The following is a 16,782-nucleotide window of genomic DNA, read 5'->3' on the forward strand; positions in this document are numbered from 1 at the left end:
TGCTTTTTGCTTAAAATTTACTCTATTGGTTATTTATATTGACCACAAGATGGGGCTGTGATGTCATAATTTGGCAAGATTTATAAAATATATAAACTATTTATGGAAACAGAGGACAATAACAATAAAACAAAGTTTAATAGGATAATCTAATTTTTCAAATATGTGCATTTTTTCTATTAATCAATTATCTAATTGTTAAATGCTCAGAAGGAAAATATGCTTTAATTTGTCCATTTCTCTCTTGGAAGTGATTGGGCTTTGTCATATATAAAATTCTCCTGAGTAGATGCAGAATTATCTATCGTGACGGGATTTCCTTAAGGATTCTTCCACCCTTTCACGTTACATTCCTAAAGGAAAACGTACTCAACTTAAAGCAGTGCTAACAAAAAACGTCTTTCAAAATTTTTTAAAATTATTTTATAATTAAACACACAGAAGTTCATTCAAATCTACGCGGAATTTTTTCTCCTTCTCCATCCCTTAATTCTGTTTTTAGAATCTCATATTTACTTTGGGGTGAGGATGATTTAAATGAAGAGTACTTTCTTTCAATTATTCAGGACATGCTGATCTTTTCCATTTTATCTGCTAAAACTATTCATTAAGTTGATTATTCGTGTCTTTTGTGTTGTAGTAGACAAGAATTCCTTTCTAATTTTCAAAAGAGTATAAATATTCACATTTTTAGTCAACCATTTTTCAGCAAAGACAGAATAGCATGCCAAAACAATGTTACTTGATTTATCAAAAAAATCACCACCTCAAAAGTCAGCAAAGAACCTACTTTTCTAAATGAATGTTTTCTAATCTATTTTAATGTATTGAGAATGAAATAAAAATATAAAGTCAATCGTAAAATTTTTTTTAAAACACCTGCCAGGAAGATTTAAGATCTATCAAGTCCTCACGTCCCCAGCATCTTTCCAATTTTTATAATTCCTTTCTTTAGGATAATTTACCTATATAGCACGAGGCATTTTTAAAGTGTGTCTACATGTACTGTTTTCTAGTCTTTTCCTTACTTATTTCTTAATGTATTTCTCTTCAAATTTAATCCAAAATTCACTGCTTTCATTAAAGATCTTTATACATTTCCCCCCTCTTTCTCCCCAATGGCTTTTTCTTAATAAAGAGTTATTCTAAAAGAAATCTGTAGCTTGCTATTCCAAAAAACCACAGACAAACAGTGCTATCTGACAAAGCCTGCTTTCACGAAGTCCTAAACACTTTAATTTTCCAAAACAGTCAACATCTAGTCAAAGAGAGGTATTTACTGAGACGGACTCTCAATGGTGGCTCAAAATTTTATTTGGCTTTCCTGCAACTTGAAGAGATCTGCTGAAGTGACCACTCCATATTCCAAATGAACGGCAGGCCCTCAAAAATGTCATACAAGATGGGCTTTAAGGCTTAGCATGCAGGGAAATTAAGCAGTGCACACAGGGGCTGGCCCCAGGGCCTAGTGGTTAAGTTAGGTGTGTTCTGCTTCAGTGGCCCATGTTCGATTCTCGGGCGCAGACCTACACCGCTCATCAGTGGCCATGCTGTGGTGCCAACCCAAATACAGAAGAGAGGAAGACTGGCACAGATGTTACCTCAGGGTAGATCCTCCTCAGCAAAAAAAAATGGTGAATATGACAGGAAAATAGGAGTGGAGGAATATATAAAGAGATTCTGTCATTAGGATGGACCACTCAATTCATATGCTGTTTTCCATATTTTTATTCTATAGAGGGGCATTTGATCTCTCAGGTAAGTTACCAATATGGGTAAATTACTTATGTTTTTCAAAAATGAAACAGAATGGAGAAAATTAATACACTAGACTATTAAAGTATCCATATTACAGGAAAATATTCACATTGATTCCTATGCACATTAAGAATTAGGAAAAAAATGCCACCATGATGATGAGCATCTAAAGCCCTTTGATAATATATGTATACACACACACAGGCACCTGCAAACACAAATAGGTGCTATTAACATCAATACTTCCATTTATTAAAATTAAATTAGTTAGGGGGCTAGCCCCATGGCCCACTGGTTAAAGTTCCACATGCTCCACTTTGGCTGCCTGGGTTCACATATTCAGAGCCCAGGTGTGGACCTACTCATCAGCCATGCTGTGGAGGCATCCCATACACAAAGTAGAAGAATACTGGTACAGATGTTAGCTCAGGCATAATCTTCCTCAACCGAAAAAAAAAGAGGATTGGCAACAGATGTTAGCTTAGGGCAAATGTTTCTCACACACACAAAAAAATTAAATTAGTTATGGGAATTCTCTCCTTTTCTTTCTACTGCTTTTTCTTTAAATAAACAATTGATATACAATTATATTTCTTTGGTAAACTATTTCACTTCTGCAAAAACTTAAAAATAGCAATGATATGATCTAGCACTTCCACTTCTGGGAATATATCCAAATGAAACAAAATCATTATCTCAAAAAGCTACCTGCACCCCTATGTTCACTGCAGCATCATTTACCATAGCCAAGACATGGAAACAACCTAAGTGTCCACTGATGGATGAATGGATGAAGAAAATGTGGTGTGTGTATATATATCATTTCATGCAATCTGGGATATATATATATATATGTATATATACACACACACACAGTGGAATATTATTCAACCACAAAAAAGGAAATACTGCCATTTGCAACAACACGGATGAGCCTTGAGGGCATTATGCTAGGTGAAAGAAGTTAGATAAAGAAAAATAATGCATAATCTCACTTATATGTGGAATCTAAAAAATGCGAACTCACAGAAACAGAGAACACATTGGTGGTTGGCAGAGCTGAGCATGTCTCAAGCTGCAGCTTTCTTCATCCACCAAATCCTGCCCATTTTCCATCTTTCAAACTTTCTGATATACTTATGGGACTTTTTCATCCTTTCCCTCACTAATTGTGATTTGTTCTTTTTTAAAGTACATTTTATATCATTTCATGTAATCTGGGATAAAAAGGAAGATAGAAAATGTGCTCAGCTGATTGCCTTGATCCAATTTCTGGAAACATGGCATGAGATTAAAATAGTTACTGTAGGTCACCACCCATGCATACCCCAACTGTAAAGAACCAGGATCTGGTAGACATCTTTCCTCTGAAGTGCACACAAGGGACACTAAGCTGGGTTGCACGGGGAGAACTCCACTTTTTATAAGCAAAATCTGTTCTGATTTGTTGGCATGCATGACATAACCAGGTACGTATTTGGAATACCATCCCTGAAATATAATAATATAATTCACAAATAATGACTAAAATGTCTCTTCAAGTTGATGGATAGCAGGAATTTACTTTGGGTATTAAGTGCCACCAAAGAAGAGAAAAGAGATAGAACCCAGCTTCTTATTCCCGAAGTCCATCCCCAAGTACTTATAAGACCTTCTGCATCAGCATATTCTCAGCATCTGGAATAGTGCCTGGCGCACGGTAGGGACTTCAAAAACACCACTGAATAAATATATACATATTGAATAAATGTTTTGTCTCTATTTCCTTACTTGTAAAATGTTAGATCAAACCCATAATCACTTTGAAATTAGAGATCTTACAATTCAATTTCTAATTCAATAAATAGAATCTTCATTTAAATTATGATATTAGTAAATGTACCAAGCAAAATGATAGCCTAGGGGCCGGCCCAGTGGCGCAGCAGTTAAGTGTGCACATTCTGATTTGTTGGCCCGGGGTTTGCCAGTTCGGATCCCGGGTGCGGACATGGCACCACTTGGCAAGCCATGCTGTGGTAGGCGTCCCACATATAAAGTAGAGGAAGATGGGCACGGATGTTAGCTTAGGGCCAGTCTTCCTCAGCAAAAAGAGGAGGATTGGTGGCAGATGTTAGCTCAGGGCTAATCTTCCTCAAAAAAAATAAAAAAATGATAGCCTATTATATCCAGATATTCCTTCAGGCTACTCCATAATAAATTCTCTTCTAAAGACAAATCACCAATAATAAAGAAGACAACAGAACCTTATTTTAAATTATTTTATTTTTCATAATTTTCTAACACATGGTGTTAGAAAAATGAATCTTGGCACCATGACTTAGACCTTTTTTTCAAGTTTAACCTTTAAGTTAAAAACAGTAGCTACAATAAGGATATTTAAACCTTACTCAGAGAAATGGTGAAAAATCAAGTCACAAATTTTTTTGTGTTGGGGAATATTTTAAAGTGGAATAAAGGGAAGGTACTGAAAAGAGTAAGAAGGATAGAATGGAGATTATGCTGGGAAGACAAAAAGGGAAGACTCTCCCTAAAGAGAATGTGGAGAGAGACAAAGGGCAAAAGGAAGAAGAAAGGCTCATCAACTTTATTTTCCTGATATAAAATTCAAGTACTTAGAAAATTTTTTTAAAAAATCATAAAATGCTGCTACTAATCTCAATGAAATTTTCTTTTTCCTCATTATTTTCTAGAATTAAAAAAAAAAAACAACCTGTTTTGACTGAAGGACACTTGATCTTAAGTCAATACTTGATGTACTTTAACAAACGGAACGGCTTGAAAGCTTCCCTAAATCTAATATCTCCCTAACATAATCCGCCTTGGAAAAGTCTTCTGAAGGAACAGAGGGCTTGATCTCGAACACAAATGCAAAAAATATCTGTTGCACAATCTAAACAAAAACGTTTCCAACTCGATCTGGGCCTCAGTCATGCTTTGTACTAAGTTTCTTGAGGAAAAACACTGTGTAATATTGATCTTTGTATTCCTTCAATAACTACTGTAAAAAGTACCTGCGTAGGAGGTCAAAAAAGTACTTACACCATTAGTTGCATACAAATTCAGTTAGAACCCCAGTTTTCCAATGTTTCAAAAATTGCCAATTTTCATTTATATTCATTTTGTCTACAAGTTGATAAATAAAATTCTTCCCAGGCTTTTAATAAGAAAATACTATTAGTCTCATTCATCACTTGTACATTTGTACCTGAATATTTTATCAACTGAAACACAAATTCAGAAAATTGTCATTATTTTCAGAGACATTAAGGCACAGAAATAAATATTTGCTTTTACTTTTTTTTCTTTCTCCTCTTCAATCTGTGTTTTAAGGCTCAGAGCAGACATTAAGAAATATCAAAGAATTTTTTGTAGGAAGTTTTTCAAATGTTTGGCCCAACGTGAAGCTGTTCTGTTGCAGTTATTTAAATACTCCTCTCAACTTCTCAAGCACATCTTTCAAAGACATGTTCATGCCAGTCATCCACTCCAAAAGAAAATTCAATCCAATGAGCAGTAAATAACTTAGGGATCTATAAATGACACTGCGATGTATCTTGTTCCATTTTTGACAGGAAGCCCTTCATGCAGATGCGTGAGTCTCCCTGGATGCATGAAACTCCAGCCTTTCCGCGGCGATTCGATAGAGCAATTGTACCTTAGAAATTTGCATCCACCTCCCTAAAAGAGACAGAGCAAATAAATGTATCAGTTCATTCTGTTTAATTCTTTATCAGTGGCAAAACTCAAATTACGCCATGTAAGTAGAATCTAAAAAAAATAAGGCAAAGGCTTTTTCATAATGACTTATTTCTTGTGAAAAATATAAAAGGTAAAAGCCATAATTACCTGAAAATCTTCTCCCACATTATTGAGCGCGATGTTGATGGTAAACGTAGACGCATCGTGATGAGGGCGGAGAGAGCGCTGTCTATCAGGGGAATATTTCACCACGAAATTCAATAACGCAAACCCCTAAAAAAGCAAAGCAAACCAATGGATTTGCTTATCAATAAAAACATAAAACTGCCCATTTGTGTAAACCTGGTAGGCGGTAGGCAGGGGCATGGAGGATAACTACCTTCGTATAATAGCCTGCAAAGACCTTCAGTGTAACGGGTGCAATAAACTCCCGGATAAAATGGAGCCATACATTCTCCAGATCAATTTGCTTCATGTGGATATCATCAGTTGGGACATTTTCATAACCGCCAGATATACGGCTATCCTAGAAACAACAGTAATGACATCATAAAAGTGTGGTCCACGTGCAATTCACATTTATATTATCTTGGAATTTTTTTCAACCACAAGATCATAATAGACAATAAAAATAACAGTTGTTCAATTATGGTGTACCATCTGCTTTAATTGCAAAACTATCAAAATCACTTAGACAACATGGCTTTGCAAATGTATCAATGATGAAGCAAAGCATTGCCAAGTCAGTAGACTCCTTTCCTACTTATTTAATGTAGATGGGAGCTCGGACTATAAAGTAAATAAAATGGATTTCCAAAGCCCTCTTGTGACCCCTGAAAAGTGAGTTTTTTACCGTGACCCTTCAAGCAGCCTTAGCTGTTTAATGGGCATAGATTCAGCGTATGTGCCCTTGGACGAACTACCACTGAACACAAGCTTTCCTTGCTCTGCTCCTCACTTCTACTTTCTGGCACCCAAAGTCCTTTCATGCCTGCGTGTCACTACCCTGCCTGCAACATGCTGATTTCACATTCTTCCTTGTACTTTGAACTTCTGTCTCCCTGATCAGCCAACTAGCTTGGCTATGTAATTGAACAGAGGCAGTAATATTCCACAGTATTCCATGTAAATTCTTTGGTATTGTTAAGGAGCTGGCATCTGTGAGTTCTCAGAGGAAAAGAAACAGTTTGAACCACAGACAGTAATACTTCCTGCCAAGTCTTTGGCACTAAATGTAAACACAAAATCGAATTACACGGAAGGCATTCAAACATTTCTCCTTCTTAGGTTTACACAAAAAACTGCTTCGGCGGTCAACCAGATAAGCTCTGTCTTAGTATTTTCACTATAGCTCACTGTGAAAATGCAGAGAATAAAACTGGCCTTGGAGAAGGACAATCTCACACAGTAAAGACAGGTATTACCTTACCATTTCCAGCCCAGGGACACTGACCCTTAGGGACCATCCAGTGAAATTACACACACAAATGAGAAACTGAGGCCCAGAGAGATTAAATGTTAAAAAATTAGTGGTAGAATTAGACTAAAAACAGAGTTCTCCTGGCAGCCTTGGCTAGCCCATTCATTTAGGTCTAGGACTCAGACATGAATGACAAAAAGGACAAATCACCTCTCATTTCTCTAAATATTTACCCCTCCTCCCACCCCACATACACATTTCAGTTGTGTGAAATTCAACTTACATGATGTTTCCCCCCAGACCACTGGCCATAATGTTCCATTTCTTCCACCAGTTCGTCACAGGCTTTTTCAGAAAATATGGGAAACCAAAAGACATCTGGACAAGGCTATAAAACATGGCATCACCATTAAGAGAGCAATATTTTGTGTCTTTTAACTAATAAATGATATTTCAAAAATAATAGGACACAATATTCAATATTCATCTCACTTCCGGATGTCTATTTAAGAAGTTTGCCCAAAATTATTGACATGATTGTCTATAGACAATACTAGTTTCGGGGGTTCTCTTTTTAATGCTTTCTAAGACTTTATTTTGCATTTTAACATCTGTGAGATCAAGATGTGTCTTAGAGTCCTAGTTGGCCAGGCAGCCGTTGTGATGTGGTCATAATCCACACTGTGTGCAAACTCAGACAAACTTTCCTTCTGTCCTCACTGTGTGTGTGTATGCACACATGCATGTAGTTGGTGGTGTACTTGTAGAGTGAACTTGCCCTTGGAAATGTCTTTTAAAATGACTTACATTATGATTTGTCATTGAAATGAAAAGTTATTATGTATACAGAGCCCCAGGACATATGATGCTTTAAGTCTAAAATAGCTCTTTTGGTACACATAAAATAAAAAATTCTAAATGACTACAAAACATTAAGTCATAGTCTAATTGGCAGTATCTTTTTTTTCTTTCTCACAGTATACAAAACAATGGAGCATCTCAGGATCAAAGATGCCTTATATTCTCTGAAATAAGGTATTAGCAATAGTTTGGAACACTAATCTAAAATAGAGTTCATTTTTTAAAACACCTGAGGAGAGACTCTTGGAGTCCAATTTCTTTCAAAGATAAACTTTCTTTGGAAGAGGCCTACACCAAAGATCTGCCAAAGGTCCCCTTTTTTTAGTGGTTTGAGAAAGCTATAACATTTGGGAAGCTGATTTAAAAAAGGCTGATATTAAAATTATTGTTAATCTCCATGTTCTACATTTTTACAACTATATGACCCTTAAGGCTGCAAAACTGGTAATTAAGTCACATGAATTTTACCTAAAGGACAGTTTCTTCACTTTCACAACATCCTCCGCTACAGCAATACTGCATTAACAATATTCCCTTCTGGAAATGTAGCAAAAATGCTCTACATATCATAGTAATTCTTAATACAAACCTGCTCAACTATATTTTCAGTGAAAATCTTTGAATAATCACGGTTTATATATTTTTCCTTCCAGTCCTACCAAAAAAAAAGCAATTGCACAGATTAAAGCAAATACCTTTTTATAAGTACTTTAGTAGAAAATATAAAATATATGCATTTTAGAAATTGCTCAAATTATAAACGACTGTGTAGTGGACAAAACAGGAATTTTCAGAAACCACAGTTTACATTTTTAATCTTTGCCTTGTTCTGTGTATGCTCACATATTTCTATGAAACACAAAATTTTTATTCATAAAGTTTTATACCTCAGGATTTTAAAACTTGAGTAATGGTATAGTGATTAGATTTGTATTCTATATTCTATGCATATACGCAGGGGTAGGCAAATACATGGGTGTTTAAAAGTAAAAGATGATAAAATTCTACCAAAAAGTATTACTGAATATCAGCAAATTAATCTCCTAGGGTCTTACTTATACTTTTATAATGAATTACATTAAAATAACAAATTTTGTTAACGTATTTAAAATCTGCCTTCACTTCAGTTTTTAACATGTATCAAAGAATGAATACGGGGTTAATAAAACTTTCACTTCTTTTAGTTACTGGAATTAAGGTATAGACCATATACTGAAAAACAGCTCTTCCTCATGCTAATTCATGAACCCGAATCTTCTCTTTGACCAATCTCTGACACACAAACCACACAATTAGGATATCTCACTTTTTGTCAACATCAGCAAAGGAATCCTTTGCCTGGGTCAAGTGTTTTACTTCAAAACCCAATATTTAGGGACTAAATTAAATCACTTCAAATTAAAATATAAGGTGATTCAGTATCCAAAAAGATCTCTTCTTAAATGCATTTAGACTGTTGAACAAAATTCTTAATTTTCTCTTTACAAAGTACAGATATAGGGAGCCAGCATGGAAGAATTGAGATATGGACTCAAGATAATTCCAATCAAAGTATGTTTCAAAAAACATCTGTCCGAAATGTACTTTTTGAGGACAAATTTCAGGGGAGCCCTGATAACACATATGCCATTCTCAGTTTTGCATATCCCTGCTTATACACAGCTCAGACATTTTCGATATGGAAGAACCAAAGCTATCTTCAAATTCTCTAATAAATTCCATTTACACATAGTATATAATTATAAGGATCAAATTAGTGTATTTTATCATTATTCCCTCTAATATTGATTAGCTTTCTGATTCCAAAATATGAGAAAAAATTAGAAGCAAATAATCATCCATAACATTTCAGCATCTTTCTCTAAGTCTTTTTTCCTATGCACCTTTATTGATTTTTTGAAGTTAAAGAAAAAGGCCCCTAAGAACTTAAATTTGGGTATTAATACTATCTTTTCATTTTAGACCACCTTTCCTGTATCATTGAGCACACTGTGACTTTACTAATTTCTGAGGAGTTCTGATAATGGGATAATCATTAAATATTCTCCTTTGGGTATCCTTCATGTGTCATATTGATCAGGCTAATTTACCAATGAACAAAGCAAAGCCACAGAAAGAAAAGTAGTTCCTACTTACTTCTGATATTTTCATTGCATCCTCTCCAAAGATTTGAATTCTTACACAAATGTCTACAGTTCAGGATATAATTTGGGACATTTTTTCAGGAAGCTAATATTACACAAGAAATCAAATAATTCTATCACTCAAAATACCAAGAGACTCAGTGCCAAAGTAAAATACGTAACGCCACCCTCATCATTAAAAAAACGCCTCTTTTCAGTTCCTATGAAAGATGAAGATATACAGCTAAAATGGAACAGAAGTACTTTTAAAATATAAAAATGTCAAAAAGTATTCTTTTTCTATTCAACAAGTATTCTGAGACCATTACATTTACTACTCTCAGATGTCAGCTACTCTTACAAAACAAAACGCAATTCTGGGCAGGTGGACTGAGATTCTGTAATTTAAAACATTTACTATTGACAAGGGGAAAACCATAAACAGTAATATCACAGAGATGATTATTCAAGAGAGCATTTCCCCTTGAATAAATGTGCTAACTTGACTAGAGAAAACAGGTCTCAGTAAGATAAAAAAGAGTTAAATCTTGTATGATTCAAATGTTTAAGAAAAGAAATAATTTTTTTAGATTTTAAAAGGAAATAGTTTCCTCAACCTAAAACTTTCTTTATATGCTAAATCTCTGCAATTTTCTCTGGCTATATTTAGTGTACATTCACAGAATTGTTATAAAAAATAAACGAAATGACAAAATAAAATGCATTTTCCCAAACTAACTTCTTGAATTTTCTTCCTGAAAATAAGAATGTAATATTGCTATAAGTTAAAATATTAAAAATGTAAACATTTTTTCTGAAATTGTGATTAAAAATTTGATGGTGCTTTTGATATATAAAATAGAAACACTGGGAGAGATCAAAGAAATTGATAATTCCCTTCCCCAAATCTAACATATGTCTTAATAAAAAAAAGTTCTTGGTGAAGTTTACATCTACTCTACAGGTCATGAAGTATAATTAGTTATATATCTTTTTTAAAAAGATATAATTAAAAAAATTTAAAGCCTCTTACCACATTTTCACATTATTAATCCAACTGATTTACATCCATTTAGAGTTATAGGAAAATAAGCAATAAATGAAGTTGAGTATGAAATACATACCACAGGATTTTCAAAAATCTGCCAGAGGTCATTGTTATAATGGGAAGTATTGTAATTAGCAGTTGATAATAGTCTTCCAAATTCGTGTCTATTAGAAATGTACATAAACACACCCTATATGCCAAAAAAATAATAGTATTAACAATCTTAGAAGAAAGTACAAGAAAATATATTTAACTATAGGAAAAATACATAGGAGATATTAATTTCAACTTTTATATTTCATTCATGAACATGCATTTTTATTTTTCATATAAAACATGCATGATGTACAATGAAAGAAATAAAATTGCAATTATGACTTCAGACACCACACAAAACTAATTGATAGCACTGACACTCAACTGAAGAAAAGAAGAGGAAGAATGGACTGTTTTTGTCCCTTTCTCATTGATCCTAGATGTAGACATCGGGGAAAAAACTCCTGTTTGAAAGCAGAAATATTTTTGAGACACCAAAGTGCAATGAATTGTACCTCTTTTGGCTTCTTTCCCTTTCAAAGAAGACATCACATTTTTAAGCAAGAATTCAAATGTCAGTATTATTTCATCAGTCTGTTTTATACTTTTATTGTCTTGATGTTTAAAAACTGAACACACAAATTATTCGTGCATTATAAGGCGGCTAATCAGTCTCACATCCTTGCCCCAAACCAAATAAATGTGGCAAACACCCCTAAAGTAAGCTTGTTTCTTTTTGTACCTGTTTTAATGGTAAAAGGGTTAGTTATTAATAAAAAAAAAATTAATGAAGAGTACCCAAATCTCATTTTAATCAAGATGTACGTTATGCTTACTTCTACCTCTTCTCTCCCTTAAAAAAATACAAACTAGAGAAAGGCCTTTGGGTTTAACTTTCTCATCTGTCAATCATAAAATGTCAATCAGCCCAAAGAACTAAGAGTTGACGATCACACAATGCCCACCCCCAACACACAAACAGACAAGCATATATACAGATTAAGAACCAACGACTACCAACATTTTACCCAGCTAAATGGAAAGAAGACTCTTAAAGAAACTTTACTGTTAGGCAATATACCATATCTAGTATTAATTAAATAAATAAAAATAAATAAAAATAACACCTTTGGGGGGCTGAGCATTTGGAATGTTTCCGGAGTAGGGGAGTCTTTTTCCCTTTGTAAAGTCTAAAATGAAGAGAAGCATTGGGTAAGTTGACCTGCACACCCACTCTCTCAGGTATTCTTAGGTAAATCAAAACAGCAGCCCTTGATCAAAAGCTGACATTGTGAAATGTCCTTCATAGACAACATGCAGGACAAGCAAAGCTTAGAGCGCACAGAAAGAAACATCTCCAGCCCTTTCTTTGTTTTGGGTCAAACATAAATCCAAGCTCATTCCTTAGTAGAACTTTCATTAGACACAAAATTAAGACAAAGGAAAAAAAATGTGTAAGAGAGGCCATTCCAGGATGCGCTGTTGAGTCAAATTAGCCAAACATGAGCACAAAAAACAGTCACAGGTACTGAGGATATTCAATGTAACAGTGCACACAGGTTTGTAGGAAAAACAAATATATTCAAACAACACATGCCTTATTAAACTAAGAAAAAATACTTGCCAACTTTTCTGATTTTTCCCCAAATCACATTTGCTTATTTAAATTTGAATAAAATAGCCCAATCATTTCTAAAACACAAAACCATATAAATACATTTTAAAACATATTTATACATTTTGAAAAACATTTTCTACAGTCACTTTAGTTTTATAATGAAAATATATTTGTAGAATAGCAATGTATCATTAATTTTTCATATAGATTAAATATACTAATATATCAACCCTTCTTCAGTTTAGTGGTAAAGAACCAGCTTTTTAAGAGTGTGGAGTTAATAATGATAGAGAAAATATGGATCTTGATTTCAGAACAAAAGTATGTTCTTCTTAAATGTGTAAATGATCACTTCACCTGGGGTTTATCTAACTAATTTTAATCAGGTCAAGTTTTCAGTATAGAATTTCAAATGGGAGTAAAGATGAATTCTTAAAAATACAAAACTGATTTCTAACAAATCTATGTTTATTATTGAAATCTTACTATTGCTTATGAGTTAGCCTAAGCACCAAACCTAACATTTTTCAAATTGTTTCCACAGATAAATGTTCACAAATTATTCTCCATAAGTGTTCCCAATTTATCAATGCAGAATCAAAAAAATTGGCTAGTACTTAAAAATTAGAAAGAAAAAGGGCATCAAAACACAATAACATATCAACTGGGAAAGCAAGCCATCTTATAAGAACATTCAAGCAAGCCGTCATCCTATACCCTACCATTTCTCTAGCATTTCGGCAAAGCGCCATGTCAGGATCCAATTTGTCACGAACAAAATAGTTCCTTTCATTCATCTCTGATCGGAGTGTCTTTCCTTTAATTAAGTACACGTTAGCCATGTATGGGACATTCCATATCCCTCTGAAAGTAAAGAGAAGATATTCCAAAATACCACAAATACAAAATATTTTAAGGTTATTTTTATCTTTTTAAAATAAATGTTTTATGTTTTAAAATTTTGCATATATAACTTATTGAATCAAATTACACACAAATGCAACCACATTTACTCATATTTGACGTAAATATACATATACATATGAGATTACTTGGTACATACTACGTTTTTCTGAGATTAAATCACAATCTCCCTAGATAAACTTCATTTCAGGGTTGATATCTGTTTGGCATTTTGGCTGTCATCCTCACTTAGTTGTTACAGAGTATAATATTTTGTTGTACAGAAGGTGGTTCCATTTAAGATGAAGCAGTCTGATACCAAAACAATCACATACAATCGGTAGTGTGCTAGAGCCAGCTCACACTGGCTCCCCAGAGCTGACGTTGGTTTCACTTCCCCAGTCTACACCCAGAGTCTTCACATCAGAAGCCTGAAATCAGCCACGATAAAAGTATTTACACTGCGGAAACGGGCAAACACTGTAGCTGTTATATGTGAAGTGTATTCTTGTATAAACTAGGTCAAAAACCTCCACCTGATCCTTTTCCTTACACTTCAGACAACAATGACAGCGCCTAAAGCAACTGAAATGAAACATGAATTCTCTATTCTACTCTGTGAACCCTTATTTCTGCTCTACCCACAGAGACTATCAGGCATATGGCCCACACAAATCATCCCAGAAACAATTAAAGGACTTTAAAACAACAGAATACGATCTTCATAACATTTTCTCAGCTATCATGCTTCTTAATTGCACCTAAGAGAAAGCCTTTATCATATTTACATCATTCAAATTTACTAATACTATTTTCACAAGCAAATCATCATTTTCCTTCTGAACTGTTCAACAAGAAGTGTGTGGGGTTTTTTCTAAGTTTAAGGGCACATATTTTTAGTCATGAAAGAATGTTTTCCTTTTTCACTTGGGCTGATATATCTGAGAAATTAGGTAAATGACTTAACATCTGATTCACTCAGCTCCATCATCTGATGAAAAAAAGAATGACATTCTTCCCTAACACTACTTTAGCAAAAAAAACCTATTTTTTAAACTAAAAAGTAATCACAATTGAAATATCAACTGTTGTCTCTGAAAAAAACTATCAGTCATATACACACTTTGTAGCAAGTAAATTATTTTCAAGCTCTGGAAATGGAAATCAGATACTGGTGAAGAAATTGATCTTTAAAGCAGAATATTAGCTATTTCAAAAAAGAAACCTCTTACAACAGGAAATGTTGGAAGGTTTGAGTTGTTAGTGTTGTTTTTATTTGCTCATTTATGAATTTTAAAAGTGATCAAAACAGCCTTCATCCTGGCCAATAAAGAAATTAACTAAACTAAATTCCCTTTCCAAACTTTTGACTAAAGAATATTACTCTTCTAACCATAAGATGGCTACTTATAGTAACCATATATTGTCTCTTAGTATTTCCCACCACAGTGAGTTCGTTCCTTTGAAGATTTAGAACTTTAAAAATAATTTTTTAATATTAATTTTACACTAGTATTTCAGGATCCCAAGTGGTTGTTAGGTTTTCAAATTTCCACTAAACAGAAAGAAAAGAGATAATAGGAAAACAACTTAAGTGATACTAACAAGACCATGTCTTTAGATTATGGTATTTTCCATTAAAAGATTAAATCAAGCAACTTACACTCTGTTTCCTTGAACAATATCCACGTAATCTTCAGATCGAGCGTAGTACCCATCAGGACTCAATGCTCCCCAGAAGTTGGACCACAGCTTTCCATGACGAGTTACAAGAGGAGCAATAATCTTCCTAAAGAGAGAGAGAAAACCAAATCCTGGTAATTATTTATTTTTAAATTACCACAGAATTATGTGTTTTGATCTTAGCATGACATATAAAACATATTTAACACACATGTAGTTAGTCTGAAAACCTAAGAGTAAAATAAAATAAAAAGAGGAATTTCTTCCTAACGTTTTCTCTTAAGTAAGTACACTGATTTTCAATGATGTTCCTTAAAAAAAGTAACAAAAAGAAAACGTAACTGAAAATGCTACTGAAAGTATAAAAATAACTTGTAAAAGTACCTTACTTATAGCCAAGAGTGAAACTACCTTAATTCTTTAATTATTTTAAGTCTTTCAGAAATTACACTAAAGGAAATCAAATATTTTCATTGTCATTGGGAAGACATAATAATCCCGGGTACAGTAAAGCATCCCATAAATATTTGCTGAATAAAAAAATGAATCAAGATGGGCTGACATATTTGTAAATAGGCCAGTTTTCTTATGGTTAAGTCTTGAATTACTTTAAAGTATGTTTCCTTTTTTTTTTTTTTAACAACTTTTAAAACTGGTGTGCTAGCCCTGGCAACACTGAGTATTTTTCTGGTCCTTTAACTATTGTAGAAAAACAAAATCTGAGGTTCCTCTAGAACTACTTTTAAAATGAAGTGAACTGCAGTGGTGTCACACAATTTTTAAGAAAAGCTCACACAACTCCACAACTCCTCCAAGAGGAAGTCTATGGATGAACTATTCTCCACAAAAAGACTATTTCGTGGGCCAGCCCCAGTGGCCTAGTGGTTAAGTTTGGTGTCCTCCACTTCGACAGTGGCCTGGTGGTTAAGTTTGGTGTCCTCCACTTCGACAGTGGCCTAGTGGTTAAGTTTGGTGTCCTCCACTTCGACAGTGGCCTGGTGGTTAAGTTTGGTGTCCTCCACTTCGACAGTGGCCTAGTGGTTAAGTTTGGTGTCCTCCACTTCGACAGTGGCCTAGTGGTTAAGTTTGGTGTCCTCCACTTCGACAGTGGCCTAGTGGTTAAGTTTGGTGTCCTCCACTTCGACAGTGGCCTAGTGGTTAAGTTTGGTGTCCTCCACTTTGACAGTGGCCTAGTGGTTAAGTTTGGTGTCCTCCACTTCGACAGTGGCCTAGTGGTTAAGTTTGGTGTCCTCCACTTCGACAGTGGCCTAGTGGTTAAGTTTGGTGTCCTCCACTTCGACAGTGGCCTAGTGGTTAAGTTTGGTGTCCTCCACTTCGACAGTGGCCTAGTGGTTAAGTTTGGTGTCCTCCACTTCGACAGTGGCCTAGTGGTTAAGTTTGGTGTCCTCCACTTCGACAGTGGCCTGGTGGTTAAGTTTGGTGTCCTCCACTTCGACAGTGGCCTGGTGGTTAAGTTTGGTGTCCTCCACTTTGACAGTGGCCTAGTGGTTAAGTTTGGTGTCCTCCACTTCGACAGTGGCCTAGTGGTTAAGTTTGGTGTCCTCCACTTCGACAGTGGCCTGGTGGTTAAGTTTGGTGTCCTCCACTTCGACAGTGGCCTAGTGGTTAAGTT

At 34.6% G+C, this 16,782-nt stretch overlaps 1 protein-coding gene across 4 annotated transcripts in view; it reads right to left on the reverse strand.

The window, feature by feature from the left end:
* Window positions 1-4,002: 4,002 nt before the first annotated feature.
* Window positions 4,003-16,782, reverse strand: part of PLOD2 (procollagen-lysine,2-oxoglutarate 5-dioxygenase 2) — an 88,694-nt gene continuing 75,914 nt past the window's right edge. For 2 of the 4 annotated variants that reach the window (XM_014829909.3, XM_044754331.2), the window contains exons 12-20: window positions 15,130-15,255; window positions 13,286-13,427; window positions 12,073-12,135; window positions 10,986-11,099; window positions 8,328-8,393; window positions 7,161-7,265; window positions 5,837-5,983; window positions 5,605-5,730; window positions 4,003-5,436 (exon numbers count right to left, since the gene is read on the reverse strand). In XM_014829909.3, the coding sequence (XP_014685395.1) occupies window positions 5,281-5,436; window positions 5,605-5,730; window positions 5,837-5,983; window positions 7,161-7,265; window positions 8,328-8,393; window positions 10,986-11,099; window positions 12,073-12,135; window positions 13,286-13,427; window positions 15,130-15,255 (1,045 nt within the window). In that variant the 3' untranslated portion in view covers window positions 4,003-5,280. The remainder of the gene's footprint in view (window positions 5,437-5,604; window positions 5,731-5,836; window positions 5,984-7,160; window positions 7,266-8,327; window positions 8,394-10,985; window positions 11,100-12,072; window positions 12,136-13,285; window positions 13,428-15,129; window positions 15,256-16,782) is intronic. The other 2 variants (XM_014829910.3, XM_044754332.2) reach the window with 1 other exon arrangement.

Source organism: Equus asinus, chromosome 21 (assembly GCF_041296235.1).
Source record: "Equus asinus isolate D_3611 breed Donkey chromosome 21, EquAss-T2T_v2, whole genome shotgun sequence".
NCBI lineage: Eukaryota > Metazoa > Chordata > Mammalia > Perissodactyla > Equidae > Equus > Equus asinus.